Genomic DNA, 23,182 nt, shown 5'->3' on the forward strand with positions numbered 1-23,182 from the left:
GTGAGGGAACATCTCATGGAAATTTACAGAATACTGGATAGAGTGAACTTGGAGAAGATGTTTGCACTAGTAGGACAGACTAGGACCCGTGAGCACAGCCTCAGAGAGAAGGGACAACCTTTCGAACTGAGGAGGAATTTCTTCAGCCAGAAGGTGGTTAATCAGTGAAACATATTGCCTCAAAGGAGTGCGCAGGCCAAGTAATTGAATGTATTTAAAATAGCAACAGATAGATTCTTGATTAGTAAGAGGATCAAAGGTCACGGGGAAAAGGCAGGAAAGTATGGTTGATTAATAGATTAAATTACTTACAGTGTGGAAACAGGCCCTGCAGCCCAACAAGTCCACACCGACCCGCTGAAGCGCACCCACCCAGACCCATTCCCCTACATTTACCCCTGCACCTAATACTACGGGCGATTTAGCATGGCCAATTCACCTAACCTGCACATTTTCGGACTGTGGGAGGAAACCGGAGCATTCGGGGAGAACGTGCAAACTCCGCACAGTCAGTCGCCTGAGGCAGGAACTGAACCCAGGTCTCTGACGCTGTGAGGCAGCAGTGCTAACCACTGTGCCACCATGCCACCCACAGCCATGATGAATGGTGGAGCAGACTTGATGGGCTGAATGGCCTAATTCTACTCCTATATCTTTTGATCTCATTGTGTGCATGGTGAAACTACAAACACCATGCTGCTGGGGAGTTCCTATGAACAAATTGATTCACTGGACTGATACCTGGACTGAGTGGATTGTTTTATGAGGAAAGATTGCCCAGGCTGGTCTTGCTTTCATTAGAGTTCAGAAGAGTGACGGGTGATTTGGTTAATTGATCTTGATCAGATGGACGTAGAAAGTATGTTCACTCTTATGGATGACTCATGAACCAGGAAGCACTGTTTCAAAATTAAGGGTCACCCTTTTAGGACAGAGAGAAAGGAAACCTTTTTTTTTCAGAGGATTGTGCAACTTTGGTGCTCTCTACCGCAGGGGCAGGATCTGGGGGATTGAATAATTTTAAGACAGAGGTGAATAGATTCATAATAGAAAGGGGAATCAAAGGTAATCATAGGCAGACGGAAATACAGAATTGGAACACCAACAGATCGGCCATGATCTTATTGAATAGTAGAGCAGTGGCCTATTCCTACTCCTAATTCAAAGGTCCTTTCATGATTGCAGTCTTTAGAGTATTGTAACACCAAAAGTACTATTAGGCAGGGAATTCCAAAATGTTGACCAAGCAACAGTGAAAGAAAGGTGATAAGAGTTCTAAGTCAGGATGGTGTGTAGCTTGGAGGGTAAGTCCCATCCATCCATAACATTGGTCTTCAGTGGTGGTAGTGGTTGTAGGTTTGGATGATGCTGCCAAATGAGTTTTGGGGAGGTATTAGATTAGATTCCCTATAGTATGGAAACAAGCCATTTGGCCCATCAAGTCCACACCGACCCTCCGAAGATCAACCCACCCATACCCATTACCTTACCCAAAGTTTATCCCTGATGTATGAACCTAACACTCTGGGCAATTTAGCATGACCAATTCACCTAACCTGCACATCTTTGGACTGTGGGAGGAAACCAGAGCACCTGGAGGAAACCCACACAGACATGGGGAGAATGTGCGAACTACACACAGTCGCCTGAGGCGGGAATCGAACCCGGGTCCCTGGCGCTGTGAAGTGCAGCTTGAAGAAAGTGCACTCTGCAGCCACTGTGCATCACTGATGGATGAAGGGAATGTTGAAGGTGGTATATAGAATGCCAATCAAGCAAAGAACAAAGAAAATTACAGCACAGGAACAGGCCTTTTGGCCCTCCAAGCCTGAGCCGATCCAGATCCTCTATCTCAACCTGCCACCTATTTTCTAAGAAGCTGTATCCCTGTGTTCCGTGCCCATTCATGTATCTGTCTGGATACATCTTAAATGATGCTAACGTACTCGCCTCTACCACCTCCGCTGGCAATGTGTTCCATGCACCCACTACCAGCTGAGTAAAGAAGCTTCTACGCATATCTCCCTTAAACGTTTTCCCTCTCACCTTGAACTCATGACCTAGTAATTGAGTCCCACACTTATTGCTATCCACCCTTTCTATACCTCTCATGATTTTGTAGAATCAGACCCTCCCCTCAACCTTCATCTTCTCATGAAAATAATCCTAATCTGCTCAACCTCTCTTCATAGCTAGCACCCTCCATACCAGGCAACATCCTGGTGAACTTCTTCTGCACCCTCTCCAAAGCATTCACATCCTTTTAGGTGTGTAATGTGGCGACCAGAACTGTACACAGTATCCAAAATGTGGCTGAACTGAAGTCCTGTACAACAGTAACATGACCTGCCAACTTTTGTACTCAATACCCCGTCCGATGAAGGAAAGCAACGCTTTGCCTTCTTGACCACTCTATTGACCTCTGTTGCCACATTCAGGGTGCAATGGACCTGAACTCTCAGATCTCTTTGTACATCAATTTTCCCCAGGGCTTTTCCAAATGTCCAAAGCTAATGTCCTAATCCAGGCAACTGATGAATATTCCATCACACTCCTGACTTGTGAATTCTGGCGGTGGAAAGATATCTATGAAACAAGAGGTGAGTTCTCCTGTGCAGAATTATAAACCTCTGACCTGCTGTTGTAGCCATATTATTTGTATGGCTGGTCCAGTCTAGTTCCTGGTTAATGGTAACTCTCAAGATATCAATAGTGAAAGACTGAGTAATGGAAATGTGATTGAATGACAGGGACAATGGTTAGATTCGCTTGACGTGGTATTTGCCTGGCACTTAGATGGCAGGAATGCGACTCTATACTTATCAGCCCAAGCCTGTATGCTCTCCTGTTTCAATGGCTGACAAGCTGTGAAAGATACTAAAGAAAGAAAGGGTGTGCATATGAGAGGTGAGAGGAAGCAAATGTGATTGAGAATCAATACGGAAAGTTCAGAAGGGAGGTGAAAAAACAAACACAAGATGCAAAAAGTGATTATAGAAAAAGACTGGCAGCGAACACAAAGTGAAGCCCACTATCCACACACAGAGAGAAAAAGAAAAACAGAAAGACAGACCAGTTAAGCTAACATCACGAGTGGGGAAATGCTAGTGTCTATTATAAAAGATGTGATAACAGAACACTCAGAAAGGATTAACAGAACTAAATTAAGTCAGCATGAGTTTATGAAAGGGAAATCATGGTTAAGTAATCTTCTGGAGTTTTTTGAAGATGTAACTAGTAGAAGAGATAAGAGAGAATCAGTGGTGCAGATATATGGATTTCAGGAAGACTTTTGATAAGGTCTCAGAGAAGGGGCTAGTGGGCAAAGTGAAAGTATATAGGTTTGCAGTAATATAGTGGCATGGATTGAAAATTTGTTGACAGATCAGGAACAGAGAATGGGACTGAATGGGTATTTTTCCAAGTAGCAGGGAGTAACTAGTAACGTACCACAAGGATCAGTGCTTGGGCCCCTGGTTTTCACGATTGTAGTGATTGGAGCCAGGTGGATTTTATTGAATACGAGATCCTTGATTAGGGTCACTAAACTGGGCCAATCAAGGAGCCCTGGTTGACCGACAGAAACAGGAAATTCAGAATCTCCTCAGTTCAGGGACTAACTCTGAGCTGGCTAGCCACAGAGAGGATACTGTGTACATATAAATAAAAGGTGACTTGGTGACAGGATACCAGCCTCTGTGCAGTTATTTCAGTAATAGATATAAAGAACTCAGATGAGGGAATGAAAAGCAATATTCCCAAATTTGCTGACCAAATGAAATTGGATGAGATTGTGTGTTGTGAGGAGGATACAAGAGGGCTTCATGGTAATCTGGGAAAGGTGAGTTTGTGAGTATGGCAGATGCAGGATAGTGTGGATAAACATAAAGTTATACATGCCAATGTGCAAAACATAAGGAAATAGTATCACTTAAATAGTGATCAATTCGGAAACAGGGATGCACAAAGAGATCTGGGTGTCCTTGTACACCAGCTAATGACAGTAAACAGACAAGTCTTCAAACGAAAGTGACAGTAGGATAGTGAATACAAAACTGGCTGAGTGATGAGAAAAAGACAGTAATGGTTAATTGTTATTATTCAGACTGGAGGCAGGTTTGAGGGAGAGTTTCCCAGGAGTTGGTTTTGAGACACTTCGTTTTCCTGATATATTTATATAATCTAGATCTCAGTAAAAAGGGGACAATTTCAAAGATTGTAGATGACACAAAGTTTTGTGAGGACAGTGCAGAACTTCAAAAAGGCATTGCCAAGTGGGTGCACTGGGTGGATAGAAGGTGGATGACGTTCCATGCAGAGAAGGATTCGGTGATATACAGTTTGCTTCAAAAAACATGTAGAAACAGTACAAAATAAAGGGTACTATTCTAAAAGGGTGTGTGGGAGCAGAGAGATCTATGCCTAAAGGTATCTGTTGAGCAAAGTTCCCACAACACTACCATCTCCCCTCCTTGAGCCCAGAGCCTTGGCTTCAATGAACCACTAGACCTCACATAACCCATCAAATGAACAAATAAATAAGTTTGTCTCAGCAAATTTTGGTTTCCCAAAAATAAGAGACAACATGGGCCACCTTGGTGAGATCACAGCAGAGGAAAGAGGAGACAAAAATGAAAATCGAAATTGCTGGAAAAATTCAGCAGAGGATTGACGAGGGTAGAGCGTGTGATCTACATGGACTTCAGTAAGGCTTTTGACAAGGTTCTCCATGGGAGACTGATTAGCAAGGTTAGATCTCATGGAATACAGGGAGAACTAGCCATTTGGATACAGAACTGGCTCAAAGGTAGAAGACAGAGGGGGGTGGTGGAGTGTTGTTTTTCAGACTGGAGGCCTGTGACCAGTGGAGTGTCACAAGGATCGGTGCTGGGTCCTCTACTTGTCGTCATTTATATAAATTATTTGGATGCGAGCATAAGAGGTATAGTTAGTAAGTTTGCAGATGACACCAAAATTGGAGATGTAGTGGACAGCGAAGAAGGTTAGCTCAGATTACAACAGGATCTTGATCAGATGGGCCAATGGGCTCAGGAGTGGAGATGGAGTTTAATTCCGATAAATGCGAGGTGCTGCATTTTGGGAAAGCAAACACTCCCTTGGGAAAGGTCCTAGGGAGTGTTGCTGAACAAAGAGACCTTGGAGTGCAGGTTCATAGCTCCTTGAAAGTGGAGTCATAAGTAGATCAGATAGTGAAGAAGGTGTTTGGTATGCTTTCCTTTATTGGTCAGAGTATTGAGTACAGGCATTGGAAAATCATGTTGCGGCTGTACAGGACATTGGTTAGGCCACTGTTGGAATATTGCATGCAATTCTGGTCTCCTTCCTATCGGAAAGATGTTGTGAAACTTGAAAGGGTTCAGAAAAGATTTACAAGGATGCTGCCAGGGTTGGAGGATTGGAGCTATAAGGAGAGGCTGAACAGGCTGGGACTGTTTTCCCTGGAGCGTCGGAGACTGAGGGGTGACTTTATAGAGGTTTACAAAATTATGAGGGGCATGGATAGGATAAATAGACAAAGTCTTTTCCCTGGAATCAGGGAGTCCAGAACGAGAGGGCATAGGTTTAGAGGTAGATCAAAGTTTGTGAGAAGATTAGTAGCTCGGGTGCTCATTGCTGTGGTTCTGTTCGCCGAGCTGGAAGTTTTTGTTGCAAACGTTTCGTCCCCTGTCTAGGTGACATCCTCAGTGCTTGGGAGCCTCCTGTGAAGCACTTCTGTGGTGTTTTCTCCGGCATTTATAGTGGCCTGTCCCTGCCGCTTCCGGTTGTCAGTTTCAGCTGTCCGCTGTAGTGGCCGGTATATTGGATCCAGGTCGATGTGTTTGTTGATGGAGTTTGTGGATGAGTGCCAAGCTTCTAGGAATTCCCTGGCTGTTCTTTGTTTGGCTTGCCCTATAATGGTAGTGTTGTCCCATCAAATTCATGTTGCTTGTCGTCTACGTGTGTGGCTACTAGTGATAGCTGGTCGTGTCGTTTCATGGCTAGTTGATGTTCATGGATGCGGATCGTTAACTGTCTTCCTGTTTGTCCTATATAGTGTTTTGTGCAGTCCTTGCATGGGATTTTGTACACTACATTAGTTTTGCTCATGCTGGGTATCGGGTCCTTCATTCTGGTGAGTTGTTGTCTGAGAGTGGCTGTTGGTTTGTGTGCTGTTATAAGTCCTAGTGGTCGCAGTAGTCTGGCAGTCATTAGAGGTAGAGGGGAAAGGTATAAAAGAGACCTAAGGGGCAACATTTTCACGCAGAGGGTGGTACGTGTATGGAATGAGCTGCCAGAGGAAGTAGTGGAGCCAGGTGCAATTGCAAAATTTAAAAGGTATTTGGATGGGTATATCAATAGGAAGGATTTAGAGGGATATGGGCCGGGTGCTGGCAGGTGGGATTAGATTGGGTTGGGATATCTAGTCGACATGGACGGGTTGGACTGAAGAGTCTGTTTCCATGCTGTACATCTCTATGACTCTATGAGGTCTGGCAGCATCTGTGGAGTGAAATCAGAGTTAAGGTTTCGGGTCCAGTGACCCTTCTTCAGAACAAGGAGCTGACAAAGGAGCGGCATTCCAAAAGCTTGTGATTTTAAATAAATCTGTTGGACTATATCTTGGTGTCATGCGATCTTTGACTTTGCAGTTCTCAGCTACACTGGACTGGGGGAGAATATTGGAGAGCTATGTATTTATATCAAAGAATTTGACATCTGAGAGAAACTGTAAAGCCATAAGACAAGATATAATTTCACCAGAAATGGAAGGAGTGTGGTGGGGTAAAGTTAAAAAGGAGGTGTTGACATCTCAGTAACTGTACCGTCTCCTTGTGTTTTAACAGGCACCAGTAGTGCAGAGGTAAAGGAGAACCGCAATGTTGGGAATTTATCTCTGGAGGATCACCCTCGAGCTGCTGGTGACCGCCAGGTCTTCCGCTGTTCCGATGTGGCTGCAGGTGGAGCGCCTGGCCTGAAAAGGAAAAGACCCCTGGAGGAAGGGAATAACGGGCACATGCACCCGAAGGTGCAGCTGAAGTGTAAGAAACTCTCCTGGTCAGTGACACCAAAGAATGCCTTAGTGCAGCTGAATGAGCTAAAGCCAGGCTTACAGTACAAGATGGTCTCCCAGACTGGACCTGTACATGCGCCCATTTTTGCCATTGCCGTCGAGGTGAATGGCTTGCTCTTCGAAGGCACGGGACCCACCAAAAAGAAAGCAAAGATGCGGGCCGCCGAGATGGCCCTGCAGTCTTTCGTGCAGTTCCCGAACGCCTCCCAGGCTCACTTCACCCTGGGGAACTGTGTCAACCCCAGCACGGATTTCACATCTGACCAGGCCGACTTCCCCAACACACTGTTTAAAGAGTTTGAGCCCTCGGCTCAGAGTGATGGCCTGCCTTGCTGCAGCCCTGCTGAAAATGAATTGCTCTACAACGGCTGCAGACATGGGCGATTACTCTGCCACACGTTGGATTTAATGGTCCAAGCCAAACAAAACAAGCACAAGGTTCCGTTCCCAGCAGCGAGCAGGAAGAATCCAGTCGAGATGTTAAATGAGCTGCGTCCGGGCCTGAGGTACGTGTGCATCTCGGAGACTGTCGAGAAGCGTGTCAAGAGCTTTGTGATGGCAGTAAGGGTGGATGGGAGAATGTTTGAAGGCTCGGGACGCAGCAAGAAGCTGGCCAAAGTCCAAACTGCACAGGCTGCTCTTCAGACTCTCTTTAACATCCAGCCTGTACCCAGTGGGAAGCCTTGTCAAGTCCCTGGCAGGAATAAATGTCCTCATTTACCACAGGTGAGAATTGCCTGCCAGCAATTGGCAGACCTTGGCCATTTCGTACCAAATTCTTGGCCGACCTTAGGTAACCTTCATTTACACAGATTGGTGGGCGGGAGAGAAATGATGGGAAGTAATGGGGAGGTGCTGAGCATGTTTGAATATATCTGTTTTTGCAGTAGCCTGGTTAATTAATGAAAGCGTCATTCTCTGCAGAAAATAAAAGTTGCAATGCAGATTTTGCAGTTTTAATCTCAATGAAACAATCATGTAAGTATACAAACCATTATTGAATGGTTAATTTCTGAGGTTAAAAAAAATCATTAAAATGATTATTATTAACAGTAATAATGCTGTTAAGACCAGTAATTAATACTGATTACTAAATTAGAATTCATAAATATTATATCTATGACCTAATTTTGTCTGTAGTATATACAAAATCACTGAAATAAGCATTGGGAAATATTAGATCATTAAAGACTAATGCAGCTTTATGGAAGAGGCCAGTAATATAAGGTTGTTCTTTTTTAAAAAAAATTAAACTAGACATTAAAATTAGTTTCCAGTTCCTCAGCAGCTGCCTGAGGACAGACAGTTATAATGAAAGTTCAACTGACCCCTGCCTGAAGTTGAATGGAAATGAGCTGGCAGGTGGGTACTGGAATTCGTAAGAGGTGTGGGTAACACTGACAATACACAGGGAAACCACTATGGGGTAAACTACGGTGGATGGGTGGGGGAGGGGTTGTAGAGAAAACACTGGCTGGGGGCAGGGAGAGGAGAGACCATGGCAGAATCAGCCCCAGAATTCCTTGCAGGTCACTGAACAGCACCCCTGCACCAATGCGTCACCAAGGAACTCTTCACAAACAAAAAGCTTCTGGCAGCACAGTGGCTTAGTGGTTAAAACTGCTACCTTGTAGCACTAAGGTCATAGAGTCATAGAGATGTACAGCATGCAAACAGACCCTTCAGTCCAACCCGTCCATGCCGACCAGATATCCCAACCCAATCTCATCCCACCTGCCAGCACCCAGCCCATATCCCTCCAAACCCTTCCTATTCATATACCCATCCAAATGCCTTTTAAATGTTGCAATTGTACCAGCCTCCACCACTTCCTCTGGCAGCTCATTCCATATGTGTACTACCCTCTGTGTGAAAACGTTGCCCCTTAGGTCTCTTTTATATCTTTCCCATCTCACCCTAAACCTATGCCCTCTAGTTCTGGACTCCCCAACCCCAGGGAAAAGACTTTGCCTATTTACCCTTCCATGCCCCTCATAATGTTGTAAATCTCTATAAGGTCATCCCTCAGCCTCCGACGCTCCAGGAAAAACAGCCCCAACCTGTTCAGCCTCTCCCTATAGTTCATATCCTCCAACCCTGGCAACATCCTTGTAAATCTTTTCTGAACCCTTTCAAGTTTCACAACATCTTTCTGATAGGAAGGAGACCAGAACTGCATGCAATAGGGACCGGGGAATATTTAGGAATATAGCAAACAATTGTAGGCTATTCACCCCCTTGTTCTGCCTTGCAATCCAATTATGACCCCAATCTCTACCTCAGTTTGATTTACCCATGTACCCTTGTTCCTCTTACCTATCAAAATTCTATTAGCTCCAGTCTTGATCCAATCATCTCAACTTTGGAGGCGAGACAACCAAATTTCCACAATGCTTTCAATTAAAGAAAATTCCCTCATTTCACTCACTCCTGGAAGACCAAGCTCTTGAATTGTACACTAAAGAAAAGTGGATTGCATGTGAAACACTTCTCAATTTCCAGCACTCAAAGAAAACCATTCCCAGTCTATGAAACCCCTACAGTGACAGTGAATTGAGGCAGTGAGTCTTTATCCACAATTGTTGAGGTGCTAAGATACCTTCTCCCATTTCCCCTGAGTCAAGGCCATCTTTTTCTCTGTGATTTTGAAAAAAACTATGTAGGTGTAAGTTATATAAATTAAAAGATCTATCAAGTTGATCTTATGATTTATGATTTATGATTTTTAACAGACTTGAATATGTAATCTGGACTAATTTTGTCCTAATATGTCAAGGAAGTTAAGATATTCAAAGAAAAACAGTCTTGAACTCCAGTAATTCTTCATTTAACACAATTTATCAGACTGAGAGATTATAGTCTTCCAAAATACCATGCCCATTTTAAATATTCCCCTCATCCCAATAAACTGAATACCAATGACATTGAAATATGGTATATATCATATTTCTCATTGTTTTGTTGGTGAAATAGAGGATATCAGTGAGACTCTGAATCCATGCAGTTGATCTACTGTAGAGCATGTATCCAGGTTCCTTTACAACCTGTGTATTTCCTAGACCGAGTGAAATGAATTGCCGAAACTTATATATTGCTCCTCATGAAGTATTGCTTTAAATGCAGACGCAAGCTGAAGCTGCTCAATAACCCTATAACTGCTTGAATAAAACAGACTTAAATCAACAGATGAGTCAATAATGACTGAGGGCAAAGAACTTGTACATTTTCTGGTCAATTATGTGTAATAAGTAATTCATCTCATTAAACCCTCAGGCTACTAGCGCAAACACAATTGGCAAAGTGTATTCAGAACACAGGCAATTATTTCCCAAGCAGCCTTCAATAAACCAGCTTTAACCATAAAGCTAATGAAGCCAATGGAAAGATCCTACCTATGTTGTATTTTACTTTATATTGTATTGAAAATTCTTGTGCAGGGACTGTTTGCCTTATAGCAAGGGAAAGGGGATCGGTGGTGAAATCTATCAACAACTGCAGTGCAAATAGGCTGATGACAAATAGACTATTTACCTTTCACACCCTGCCCAATTTCCTTTCTCAGTGAAAATTGTTGTCTCACCAGAAAGCTTTTCCACTTTCAGCGTAGGTATCATCCATCACTCGGTTCTCCTCCGCTATTCCAGCTGCAATCACAAAGCCATTTGGAAGAGCACAGTTTACACCCTAATCTCCTGCAACAGACCACCACCCACCTCCTGTATGTATACAGATAGGAGCAATCCTGCCTTGAACAAGAGTGCGAGCCATTACATTGAATGCACAGCCTCAACTTGATGAAGAATAATTATAGGTAAAAACAATGACTGCAGCGATTTTACTGCTCCTCGGATGCTGCCTGAACTGCTGTGCTCTTCCAGCTCTCAGCTGTGCTGACTTTATGGGTTTTCCTAGGACATTCTCACCTGACAGATTGATGCACTTCAGGAAGCATTTCAACAGTTGCGTAGAAAATAAATGTTTTTCTTTGTCCTTCCATTTTGCTTCCCTTTACTGAAGGTGCTGCATCTCATTGGCTACCTGCAATTTACCTACTGTTAATCCCAAAGAATAATTATAGTCCAAGAGAATCCCTACTTCACTGATGCAACACCAGCAGCATCAGAGAATCCTAAAACCACAAAGCCAAAGGACATTTATCCATCAACCCCTCTCCATTCAGCTCGAAAGTCATTGCTGGATCTGTAACTTTCACACTCACTATATTACATTATTTGGAGATGCCGGTGTTGGACTGGGGTGTACAAAGTTAACAATCACACAACACCAGGTTATAGTCCAACAGGTTTAATTGGAAGCACACTAGCTTTCGGAGCGATGCTCCTTCATCAGGTGATAGTGGAGGGCTCGATCGTAACACAGAATTTATAGCAAAAATTTGCAGTGTGATGTAACTGAAATTATACATTGAAAAATTGATTGTCTGTTAAGCCTTTCATCTGTTAGAATACAGTGATTGTTTCACTTCTTTCATGTGTAAATCACAAATCCTTTTTTTTAAAGTTGCATTCTCGGGTTAGCTGTTAACAATGGTGATAGCGAGACAATATGTTGAAGGTGTTAGCCCCCTGTGTTCTCTGTCTATGACCTGATGTTTAGATTGATTCTAATCTAAAAAGTGAGAAAACAGAGTTTTACATAAATTCATGCAGTTTTTGAGCTCAGAGTTCTACATGATTGTATGCAGTTTTTGAGCAAAGTGCAATGTAACTCTGCAAGTACAAATTCACCCCACAAAATATATGTGTGCATATGGGTCTTTGTCTGTCTGTGTGTGTGTCTGTCTGGGGTGGGGGTTGTGATTGTGGGAAAGTGTGTGTGTGTGTGTGTGTGTAGTGAGTGCAGAATGTCTTAAGTCTGTGAGGGAGTGCATGTGTGAGTGTGGGAGTGTATGCGTCTATAAGGGTGTGTGTGGGTGTCTGTGTGCGCGTCTGTGTGTACCTGTGTCCGTGTGTATGCGAGACTGTGTGTGTGTAGGAATATTTGTGTGTGTGTGTAGTGCAATGGTGATCACCTGTAATGTGACATGAACCCAAGGTCCCGGTTGAGGCCCTCCCTATGGGTACCGAACTTAGCTATCAGCCTCTGCTCAGCCACTTTCCTCTGCTGCCTGTCCCAAAGTCCACCTTGGAGGATGGTCACCCAAAGGTCCGAGGCTGAATGTCCTGGACCACAGAAGTGTTCCCCAACTGGGAGGGAACCCTCCTGTCTGTTGATTGTTGTACGATGCCCATTCATCCATTGTCGTAGCTAACCCGAGAATGCAACTTTAAAAAAAAGGTTTTGTGATTTACACATCAAAGAAGTGAAACTATCACTGTATTCTAACAGATGAAAGGCTTAACAGACAATCAATTTTTCAATGTATAATTTCAGTTACATCACACTGCAAATTTTTGCTATAAATTCTGTGTTACGATCGAGCCCTCCACTATCACCTGATGAAGGAGCGTCGCTCCGAAAGCTAGTGTGCTTCCAATTAATCCTGTTGGACTATAACCTGGTGTTGTGTGATTTTTAACTATATTACATTACTCAGCAAACTCTGCCTTAATGGGGGGGAAGCTCTCCTTATGTTGAGTACCTAGCTTACTAAGTGGCAAAGTTACCTACCGAGTTCAGAGGAAACACTGGAGAAACTTTACGTTCCCAGTATGGATAACAGATGTATGGACTGCTCTGATAAAATTGTTTCAAGGATTGGAAAGGTGAACTTTTTTTAAGAGCTACATGGTACATTTAAGTAGTTAGAACCACAGAGGCAGGCAAAGAACATTCTATCACACTCCTGACTTTTGTTTTCAATTGAGCAATGTTCATGTTATTAAGGGCTCCCTGATGATATTAAGTGGAATTACTTGCTTAAATCAGATGGGGTGCAGGTTGGGCCACCATGAATTTGTGCTGCTGCCAGAGACCAATTTCATCTTCGCTTTCTCCTGAGAATTTTCAAGAGTTAGATGTGTTGCTCCACAGGACAGAGAGACATTGCTGTCTTTAATGCTTTCCTGTGTATATTACTGGCCAGCTGCGTACTGACGTTTTTTTAATAGAATCTCTACAGTGTGGAAACAGGCCCTTCGGCCCAGCAAGTTCACACCAACCCTCTGAAGAGTATCCCACCCAAACCCATTCCTCTACACTTACCACTGACTAATGCACCTAACCTACACATCCCCAAACTCTATGGGCAATTCTACTAACCTGCGCATCCTTGGATTGTGAGAGGAAACTGGAGTGCCTGGAGGAAACCCACACAGATACGGGGAAAACGAGTAAACGCCACGCAGACAGTCACCCAAGGCTGGGATCGAACCTGGGTCCCTGGCAGTGAGGCAGCAGTGCTAACCACTGAGCCACCGTTTCCCTGCTCTCAGCTGTGCTGACCTTATGGGTTTTCCTAGGACATTCTCACCTGACAGATTGATGCACTTCAGGAAGCATTTCAACAGTTGCGTAGAAAATAAATGTTTTTCTTTGTCCTTCCATTTTGCTTCCCTTTACTGAAGGTGCTGCATCTCATTGGCTACCTGCAACTTACCTACTGTTACGAGGTTCAAGCCTATATGGTCGGGCTTTATTATTTGCAAAGAGGATACAGTGAGGGCTAGAGTGGGACACAGATTTTTTTGGGATGGATTAGAGACCACTATGCTTTACTTGTGTGTTTTATGACAACCACTTAAGAAGGAAATGTGTTAGGGACCAGTTAACTATCCCACTTATTTATCGTGAGGTGTTTAACCTTGTGAAGGAAGAAATCCCTTCCGTGAATAAAGTAATGAGTGCAGCACAGTAACAATTAATCTTGTGGATTTTGTCAACTGGTAATAGTAATATAGTCAGCAATATGACATCAAGCACGGAATACAGGGTGAATTAGCCATTTGGATACAGAACTGGCTCAAAGGTAGAAGACAGAGGGTGGTGGTGGAGGCTTGTTTTTCAGACTAGAGGCCTGTGACCAGTGGAGTGCCACAAGGATCGGTGCTGGGAACTCTACTTTTTGTCATTTACATAAATGATTTGAATGCGAGCATAAGAGGTACAGTTAGTAAGTTTGCAGATGACACTAAAATTGGAGGTGTAGTGGACAGCGAAGAGGGTTACCTCAGATTACAACAGGATCTGGACCAGATGGACCAATGGGCTGAGGAGTGGCAGATGGAGTTTAATTTAGATAAATGTGAGGTGCTGCGTTGGGAACACAAATCTTAGCAGGACTTATACACTTAATGGTCCTCGGGAGTGTTGCTGAACAAAGAGACCTTGGAGTGCAAGTTCATAGCTCCTTCAAAGTGGAGTCGCAGGTAGATAGGATAGTGAAGAAGGCGTTTGGTATGCTTTCCTTTATTGGTCAGAGTATTGAGTACAGGAGTTGGGAGGTCATGTTGTGGCTGTACAGGACATTGGTTAGGCCACTGTTGGCATATTGCGTGCAATTCTGGTCTCCTTCCTATCAGGAAGATGTTGTGAAACTTGAAAGGGTTCAGAAAAGATTTACAAGGATATTGCCAGGGTTGGAGGATCTGAGCCACAGAGAGAGGCTAAACAGGCTGGGGCTGTTTTCCCTGGAGCATTGGAGGCTGAGGGGTGACCTTATAAAAAGTTTACAAAATTATGAGGGGCATGGATAGGATAAATAGACAAAGTCTTTTCCCTGGGGTCGGGGTGTCCAGAACGAGAGGGCATAGGTTTAGGGTGAGAGGGGAAAGATATAAAAGAGACCTAAGGGGCAACTTTTTCACGCAGAAGGTGGTACATGTATGGAATGAGCTGCCAGAGGATGTGGTGGAGGCTGGTACAATTGCAAAATTTAAAAGGCATGTGGATGGGTATGTGAATAGGAAGGGTTTGGAGGGATATGGGCCGGGTGCTTGCAGGTGGGACTAGTTTGCGTTGGGATATCTGGTCGGCATGGACGGGTTGGACCGAAGGATCTGTTTCCATGCTGTACATCTCTATGACTCTATGACTCTAAGCTCAAAAATGACATGACACCAGGTTATAGTCCAACAGGTTTATTTGAAATGACAAGCTTTCAAATTGCTGCCTCATCATGAGATGAAGTGGTGGCACATCACTTACACCAAACCATAAGCCAATCAGGCATTGGCAAGGGAGACAGAGGGCCTTCCCCTGTAATCAAGTGCCTAAGGATGGAGCTCATCCTGACTGAGAGCCAATCAAAGGATGAAAACCCTTGTACTCATCAGCACCTCAATGGAGGTCGTGGTCGCTGCTGAAAGGACACCCACCCAAGGCCCAGCGGTCAACCCAATGCAGGTAAGGAAAATGAGAGGGCCTTTGCAGGTTGAAGGTCATGGGGAGAGGGACTGTCGTTAGCAAGAGCACAGGGTGACTGTCACCATCATTAAATGGACATATAATAGCCTAATTTGGTGTTGAGGTGAGGAAGTCGACCATGGAACTCCCCAAACAGAAGGCAGCAACTTTCAGACATGTTGCCATCCAGTCACATTAAATTTCCCTCCCAACTCTAAACACATCACCTGCAAGAACAGAAGATTCTGTCGCACTCCCCACATATAAACACATGCAGACACACACACATGCAGATACACACATACATATACAAACATATGCAGACACACACACACACAGATACAGACAAACATACATACATAGATAGACACACATACACAGACATGTACACATACACACAGACCCACACAAAAACGTGCATACACATACACACAAGCAAATGCAAATGCACACACACACACACAAACGTGTATCAGCATACACATAACCAAAGCAGATGCACAAACAACACACATACACATGCATATACACACACACACACACACACACATCTGTCACAGATTTTGAGGATGGGATCATGATAATAGGACTTATACACTTAATGGTAAGGTCCTAGGGAGTGTTGCTGAACAAAGAGACCTTGGAGTGCAGGTTCATAGCTCCTCGAAAGTGGAGTCGCAGGTAGATAGGATAGTGAAGAAGGCGTTTGGTATGCTTTCCTTTATTGATCAGAGTATTGAGTACAGGAGTTGGGAGGTCATGTTGCAGCTGTACAGGACATTGGTTAGGCCACTGTTGGAATATTGCATGCAATTCTGGTCTCTTTTCTATCGGAAATATGTTGTGAAACTTGAAAGGGTTCAGAAAAGATTTACAAGGATGTTGCCAGGGTTGGAGGATCTGAGCTACAGGGAGAGACTGAACAGGCTGGGGCTGTTTTCCCTGGAGCCTCGGAGGCTGAGGGGTGGCCTTATAGAGGTTTACAAAATTATGAGTGGCATGGATAGGATAAATAGACAAAGTCTTTTCCCTGGGTTCGGGGAGTCCAGAACTAGAGGGCGTAGGTTTAGGGTGAGGGGGAAAGATGTAAAAGAGACATAAGGGGCAACGTTTTCATGCAGAGGATGATACGTGTATGGAATGAGCTGCCAGAGGGTGTGATGGAGGCAGGTACAATTGCAACGTTTAAAAGGCATTTGGATGGGTATATGAATAGGAAGGGTTTGGAGGGATATGGGCTGGGTGCTGGTAGGTGGGACTAGATTGGGTTGGGATATCTGGTCGGCATGGACGGGCTGGACCGAAGGGTTTCTCTATGACTCTATGTGCTGCCTGCAAGTGTTGGGAAATGCAGTCATCTCGATTCTGTCTGAGGCCGACACTAAATATCCCCATCAGGATCAAACACAAGGTGGTGAAAAATGTCAGGAGTTAAGGGGGACCTTGGAAATGGGAATCATTTTTCTGGTTATTACATCTTCTCACAAGATCTGTAGTGTAGGCAATACCCTCTGCTTGCAGGTATGGTGTTTGCAGGCACTTTGAGAGAACAGCAGGATGGATCTGCACAGATTGGCCTGGGCGCACCCTTCAAGTTGCTGAACTGATCAGAAGAAAACAAGCACCAAAGTTTAGGATTTCCAACCCAGGCTGAATTTGCTCCCCAGATTGCAGCATCCCTGACAAACTAGCAGGGAATTTCCTCAGCTCCTGAAATTTTGATCTTATAATCCTTGCTTATAATATCATTAAAAAAACTTCAGTATCTGCTTTCTTTTCCAAACAGCAAATATGAACCTTCCAAATAAATGAACATCTTCAATCAAGCAGTGAAAGACCGCTGCTATCGCAATGAGCCACCACTTTTAATGTTAGTCTTCTCAAGCAGTGTGTCAAAACTGCTGTGAAGCTTAGTGATGGGCAAGTGTTTGAGCAAAACCTTAAAACATACAGTGATCAGCAGAGGAGCTAATGGCCTTCATTCTTTTCCACATCGTGTGTTAAGGTGCCACACAGTATATTGGAGCTTTGGCATATTATGCAACAGTGATGGGACCCACACATTTCCCATGCTGCACGACCCTGGACAGATGCAAGGAATAGTTTGATTTCCCTTTGCAGGTAGCTGCTGGACACCTTGTTTCTGTCAAATGTAATGTGGTAACCTAGGAAAGCCACATTCAAGCCACTGAGCTGTTAACCAGGGATGATGTGAGGATTGGAGGTACCAAAATAGAGTAAAGAGCGGAAAACGATTTTTATAAAGCTCATAAAAGAATAAAGCCGAAGCACAGCAGATTTAAATGTTCCTTCCTGAACTTTCTCCATATAAATCAAATCAGCAGAATTCACATTTGAGTTATCTCTCTGAATTGTATCCACAACCAAAATGTAAAATACACATTTTGGACTATCGGCTACAGATGGAAAATGATTGATATAATCAACAAGTCTGTAAAGAGAGAGCTTCATGTCTGTGACGGTTCATCTGAACTGCAGAACTCATCAGAATCTTTGAGCTTGTTCATGCGAAGATTTTCATCTGCTTTATTGCAAAGGAGAAACTCAATTCAAAATGCAGTACTGTAAAGAGAAAGCATTTGTTACATCTGTCAGGTTAGAAGAGAAATGAAAGACTTTGCATTTATGCAAATTCTTTTATAACCTCTAGATATCTGAATGTGCATTCCAGCCAAAATCGTACGGTCACAGTAGAAATGGAAGAATTGTGACAAACAATTTACACACAGTGAGGTCCCACAAACAGCAATGTGATAATGGCCTGATTATCTGTTTGATATTGATGTTGGTTGATGGATAGAGCAGGACTCTTGAGTCAGATCACAGCTGGAACATTATGAACAGTTTTGGACCCCTTATCTAAAGAAAGAAATGCTGGCATTGGAGGCAGTCCAAAGAAGTTTCACAAGGCTGACAGCTGGGACTGTCTTATAAGGAGAGTTTGACTAGATTGGACCTGTACTTATTGGAACATAGAAGAATGAGAGGTGATCTTATTGAAAAATGTAAGGTGCTTAGAGGATATGACAGGGTAAATGTAGAAAAGTTGCTTCTCATTGTGGAAACATCTAGGAACAGAAGGTGTAATCTCAGAAAGAGAGGTCACAGATTTAAAACCGAGATGAGGAGGAATTTCTTCTCAGTGGCTTGTGAATCTGTGGAATTCTTTAACACAGAGGGCTGTTGAGGAAGGGTCTCTTTGACACAAAATGTTAACTCTGATTTGTCTCCATAGATGCTGCCAGACCTGCTGGGCTTTTCCAGCAATTTCTGTTATTGTTAGGGCTGTTGAGGCTTGGTGGCTGAGATAGATTTTTCATCAGAAGGGGAATCAAGGGTTAAAGGGGGAAGGCAGGAAAGTGCCATTGAGGATTATCAGATCAGTGATGATCTCATTGAACGCTGGAGTAGACTCAATGGTCTGAATGGCCTACTTCTGCTCCTACGATCTTATGAGCTCTCCCTGTTGTTCAAAATGTTCTCTTGCAATCTTTTACATCCATTTGAGAGGGGAAATGGGGTTTTGACTTTAAGTCACATCTAAAAGATGTCACATCGAACACTCCCTCAGCTCTCTATCATCGCTGTATCAGAATGTCAAATCTCAAGCCAGAAAATGAGGTTATTGAGTCTGAAAACAATCAAATCAGAATGCTGTACATTGTGCGTAATGTTACTAACACTGACTGGGTTTAGTTATTTCAGCAAAGCCCCATCAAGAGGAAATGGTTAAGTGCAGTTCAGCAAAAAGAGAACAATAGTTGCAAGTGAGCAGAGTATTTTATAGCACCCCCATAAAACCTCAAACTGTTGTTGGCCAATACATCTCTGTGAGGAGAGGATTGGGACTGCCGTATATCCAGCTATCAGTCACTGCCAAGGCTCTAGCTCGCAAGACTGACTGCCTGCTATTGTCGCTGTTTGTCTGCCATCAGGCACAGATTAGGACTCCTGCCGGGTGTTGGCACTTGCTTGTTTTAAAACATTTGTTTGTTTGTCATTTTGTTCTGCAATACCCCATGTTGGCTTGACACAGTGAACGTGTGGAAAAAAAAAGTACAGCATAATGATGATGAAAATTCTGCTTGCTTAATGCTCCAGAAATTGGAGTAGTGCAGAATACAGTCTTCAAGTCCATTTGTGTCTGGATCTATCTCCAATAACAACAATGTTTTAATCATTATGACATTGCTATTATAAGTACACAGTCAATTTTTCTATAATGTCATGGTTGTGTTCTTGTGCAACCCCACATTATAGAAAAATCACGCCTTAGAAACAGCGCTTTGAAGTGCTGGTGATGTAATTGCGTGACAGCCAACACACGTTTTAAGGTTCGCACTTTACAAATAGTGTCCGCAATTCGTCAATCACATTACACCAAATTTGTGTTGAGGAAGTGTGCATTATAGCAGAATGACCTGTAATGCCCCTTGGCACTTCATGGGACCCTCAGAAAGCAAAACGTGGCATTGAGCCGCATCAGGATACATGAAGTCAGATGACCAACGCCTTGATCAAAGAAGTCAGTTTTAAGGAGTGTCTTAAAGGAGGAAAGTAAGGTACAAGGCAAAGAGGTGTAGGACCAAAATCACAGAGTTTGGGGCCAAATGGCCACCAAAGATGGAGCAATTATAATTCGGGATGAACAAGAGGCCAGAATGAGAGGAGTGTAGATACCTTGAAAGGTTGGAGGCTGAAGATTAAAGAGATAGGGACAGTCAAGGTTTTGGAGGGATAAATAAAAAAAGAATTTTCAAATCAAGTAATTGCTTGACTTGGAGCCAATGTGGGCCAGCAAGCCACGGAAAAACTAGGTGAACAAGACTTGGTGCAAGTTTAGATGTAGGGAACAAACCTTTGAATAATCTCAAGCTTCCAGAGGATACACCGGTAGATCATCCAGAAATGCTGATGGAAAACAATAGTGAGCTGCAGATAACAAAGGATGAAATGAGTGGCGAGGAATGAAGAGCTTGAGTAAAATCCACACAAGGTGAAAATTCCACTGGCAATTTTATCTGGTGCCACTGCAGACTCATTTGCCAAGATTCATCCTGGGCACACAGTAAAAGAAATTGTAACCTCATTCTAACGAGACAGAAGACTCATCACAAAGGAATTGTACAAATGTACAAGAGAGTGAGAGTAGTTAGACCCAGCAAATGCAGTGCAAATTCAAGTTATGCTGAATGCTGGGTGTAAGACCTTATATAATTTGGATGCAATTTATCTTTTGCCATTTGAATAATTCTGTTCAAAAGAGACACGGTTTAGACTGCTCCAGAACTGTTTTATAGAATAGAATCCCTACAGTGTTGGGGCCATTTGGCCCAATAAGTCCACACCAACCCTCTGAAGAGTAACCAACCCAGAGCCATTTTCCTACTCTACATTTACCCCGACTGGTGTACCTACTCTAGATACAATGACAATTTAGTATGGCCAATCCATCTAACCTGCACATCTTTGGATTATGGGAGGAAACTGGAGCAAACCCACGCAGACACGAAGAGAACATGCAAACTCCACACAGAGGCTGGAATCGAACCCAAGTCCCTGGTGCTCTGAGGCAGCAGCGCTAACCACTGAGCCACGGTGCCACACCATTCACTATAGGATTTCCTGTAGGCATCTGGATTGTTGCCACACATAATTCCTTAAGGTTTTGTTTTCTCTTGTATAGTTTCTTAAGGGCCTGCAAATTTCCTTTCTGCTTATCTGTCACCAAGTGTGAGCCTTGGACATGGGGGAAGAATTTGGACTTTCTCCCAATATCTCGAACAAATTACCCTAACAAAGATTGCTCCTTTTCCAGCATTAATTTCAGTTCGATGCCATCTAGAAGGGATCTCCAGGAGCAGAAAACGTCATCAACCAGTCTAAAGAGGCAAAGAGATTGAAGCATTCTCCCAGACAGTGAACCAGAAAGTAAAAAGCATCAGGTTTCATTGTTCACATCTTGATAATATTCAAGACAAAATAAGCAAGTAGGACATGCATACATGTTAAAGTAGAATCTGAAATATCATCCACATTTATCAAAATAATTGATATCATTTAAGAATCTGTGTAATTTCTATCATGGATTGTAGGGAATTATTTTGCTCATTCGTAGAATTATTTTGTTTTCAGAGTGACATCAGTGAGTGATGATTATGGTTCAAATTTAATGTTTTTCTGACTAAGTGCAAATTGCTTTGAGTTTTTGGAAGCATTCACATGGTGAAGTCCAGCGAGATTTCTCACAGCATCTTACCAAGTGCATCTCAATAACTACCAACCTAACTCCCATGGTGCTTCTCATTTCCAATTCAATCCCCATCTTTCCACACAGTATTCCTGGGAAATTCCACCACTCACCCGATAGCTCCTGAAAGATCAGCGTGCCTTGCATCTGTACCATCTTTGAAAGCCCATTGTGGGCCCAGGCTATCACGGTCAGTCAGGAGCTGCCCTGTGAGATTAATGGCATTTGTTCTGGGTATGGCAGCCGGGGAAAATTGGCAACCTGCATTGTGGGCAGGGACCTGAAGGTCCTCCTGGATGGGCTGGCACAGACACAACACCTTCTTTTCCCTAAGACCCAGAATGGAGCCCTGGACAGTAGACCATGCCAGCCTGGTCTGTAATTATTATCCAGGTCAGTGTGGTCTCAGCCATCTCAAAGAATGTGCAAAACTGTGAGAGGGAGGGTCAGTGATATTCTCCACTTCATCAGTGTAAGCACCATCATCTTCTCTCTGACACCTACATATTCACTGTATCACTGCTTCTGTTTCCACCTCCCACCAAGACTCCTGCTGTATCACTTTCACTATCGCCTGTGATATCTTCCTTCACTCATTCTCACCCATTCTAACCCCTGACAATACTAATCTTGTGTGCCGTCTGCGCTGCCTACTCATTTTCTTTTAAATTCCCTGTGGAAACAGGTCCTATGGCCCAACAAGTCCACACCGACCCTCCGAAGAGCAACCCACCCAGACCCGTCTCCCTCTGACTAATGCACCTAACACTATGGGCAATTTAGCATGGCCAATTCACTTGACCTGCACATGTTTGGACTGTGGGAGGAAACCGGAGCACCCAGAGGAAACCCACACAGACACGGGGAGAATGTGCAAACTCCACACACTGAGTTGCCTGAGGCTGGAATCAAACTTGGGATCCTAGTGTTGTGAGGCAGCAGTGCTAACCACTGAGCCACCGTGCTTGGGACATGTACCCACCTGCCCCAAAAGTAAGAGCTGTGACATCCACTTTCATCTCCTTTAATATCTGCCAGGCTCTCATTCCCAGAGGAAAATAGCCCACAACAGGGCAGGAAGAGTCAAATCGGGTGGTGGGCTGCCCATCTTTTGACTCACAGCAAGACAGAAGTAATGTGAGTTTGTTATCGCTGGGCTGAGCAATTAAAATGCAAAAAGACATGGCATTGGATGCATGCTGTGAGCATCCAGATAGGCAAGGAGTAAGTCAGCACTGTGACACCAGAAAAAACAAAGAACCTTAAAATAACAGGAGCAGGAAATAGGCCAATCAACTCTTCATGCCTGATACCCCATTTAACATGATCGTTGCTAATCATTTAACTCAGTACCCTGTCCCTGCTTGCTCCCCATACCCTTTGATCCCTTTAGCCCTGTATCCAATTCCTTCTTGCAAGCATTCCATGTTTTGGCCTCAACTGCATTCTGTAGGTTCACCGCTGCCTGAGTGAAGAAATTTCTCCTCATCTCCATCCTGAATGGCCTACCCTGTACCCTTAAAATGCAACCCCTG

General features: G+C 43.7%; 1 protein-coding gene across 2 annotated transcripts in view; it reads left to right on the forward strand.

Annotated features, from left to right (window-relative positions):
- adarb2 (adenosine deaminase RNA specific B2 (inactive)) overlaps positions 1-23,182 on the forward strand; it is a 748,761-nt gene that overhangs the window by 408,294 nt on the left and 317,285 nt on the right. For both annotated transcript variants that reach the window (XM_043690659.2, XM_043690662.2), the window contains one exon: positions 6,846-7,798. In XM_043690659.2, the coding sequence (XP_043546594.2) occupies positions 6,846-7,798 (953 nt within the window). The remainder of the gene's footprint in view (positions 1-6,845; positions 7,799-23,182) is intronic.

The sequence above is a fragment of the Chiloscyllium plagiosum genome, unplaced genomic scaffold (genome assembly GCF_037043375.1).
Source record: "Chiloscyllium plagiosum isolate Xiang-an unplaced genomic scaffold, Cpla_swu_hap1 HiC_scaffold_5, whole genome shotgun sequence".
Taxonomy (NCBI): Eukaryota; Metazoa; Chordata; class Chondrichthyes; order Orectolobiformes; family Hemiscylliidae; genus Chiloscyllium; species Chiloscyllium plagiosum.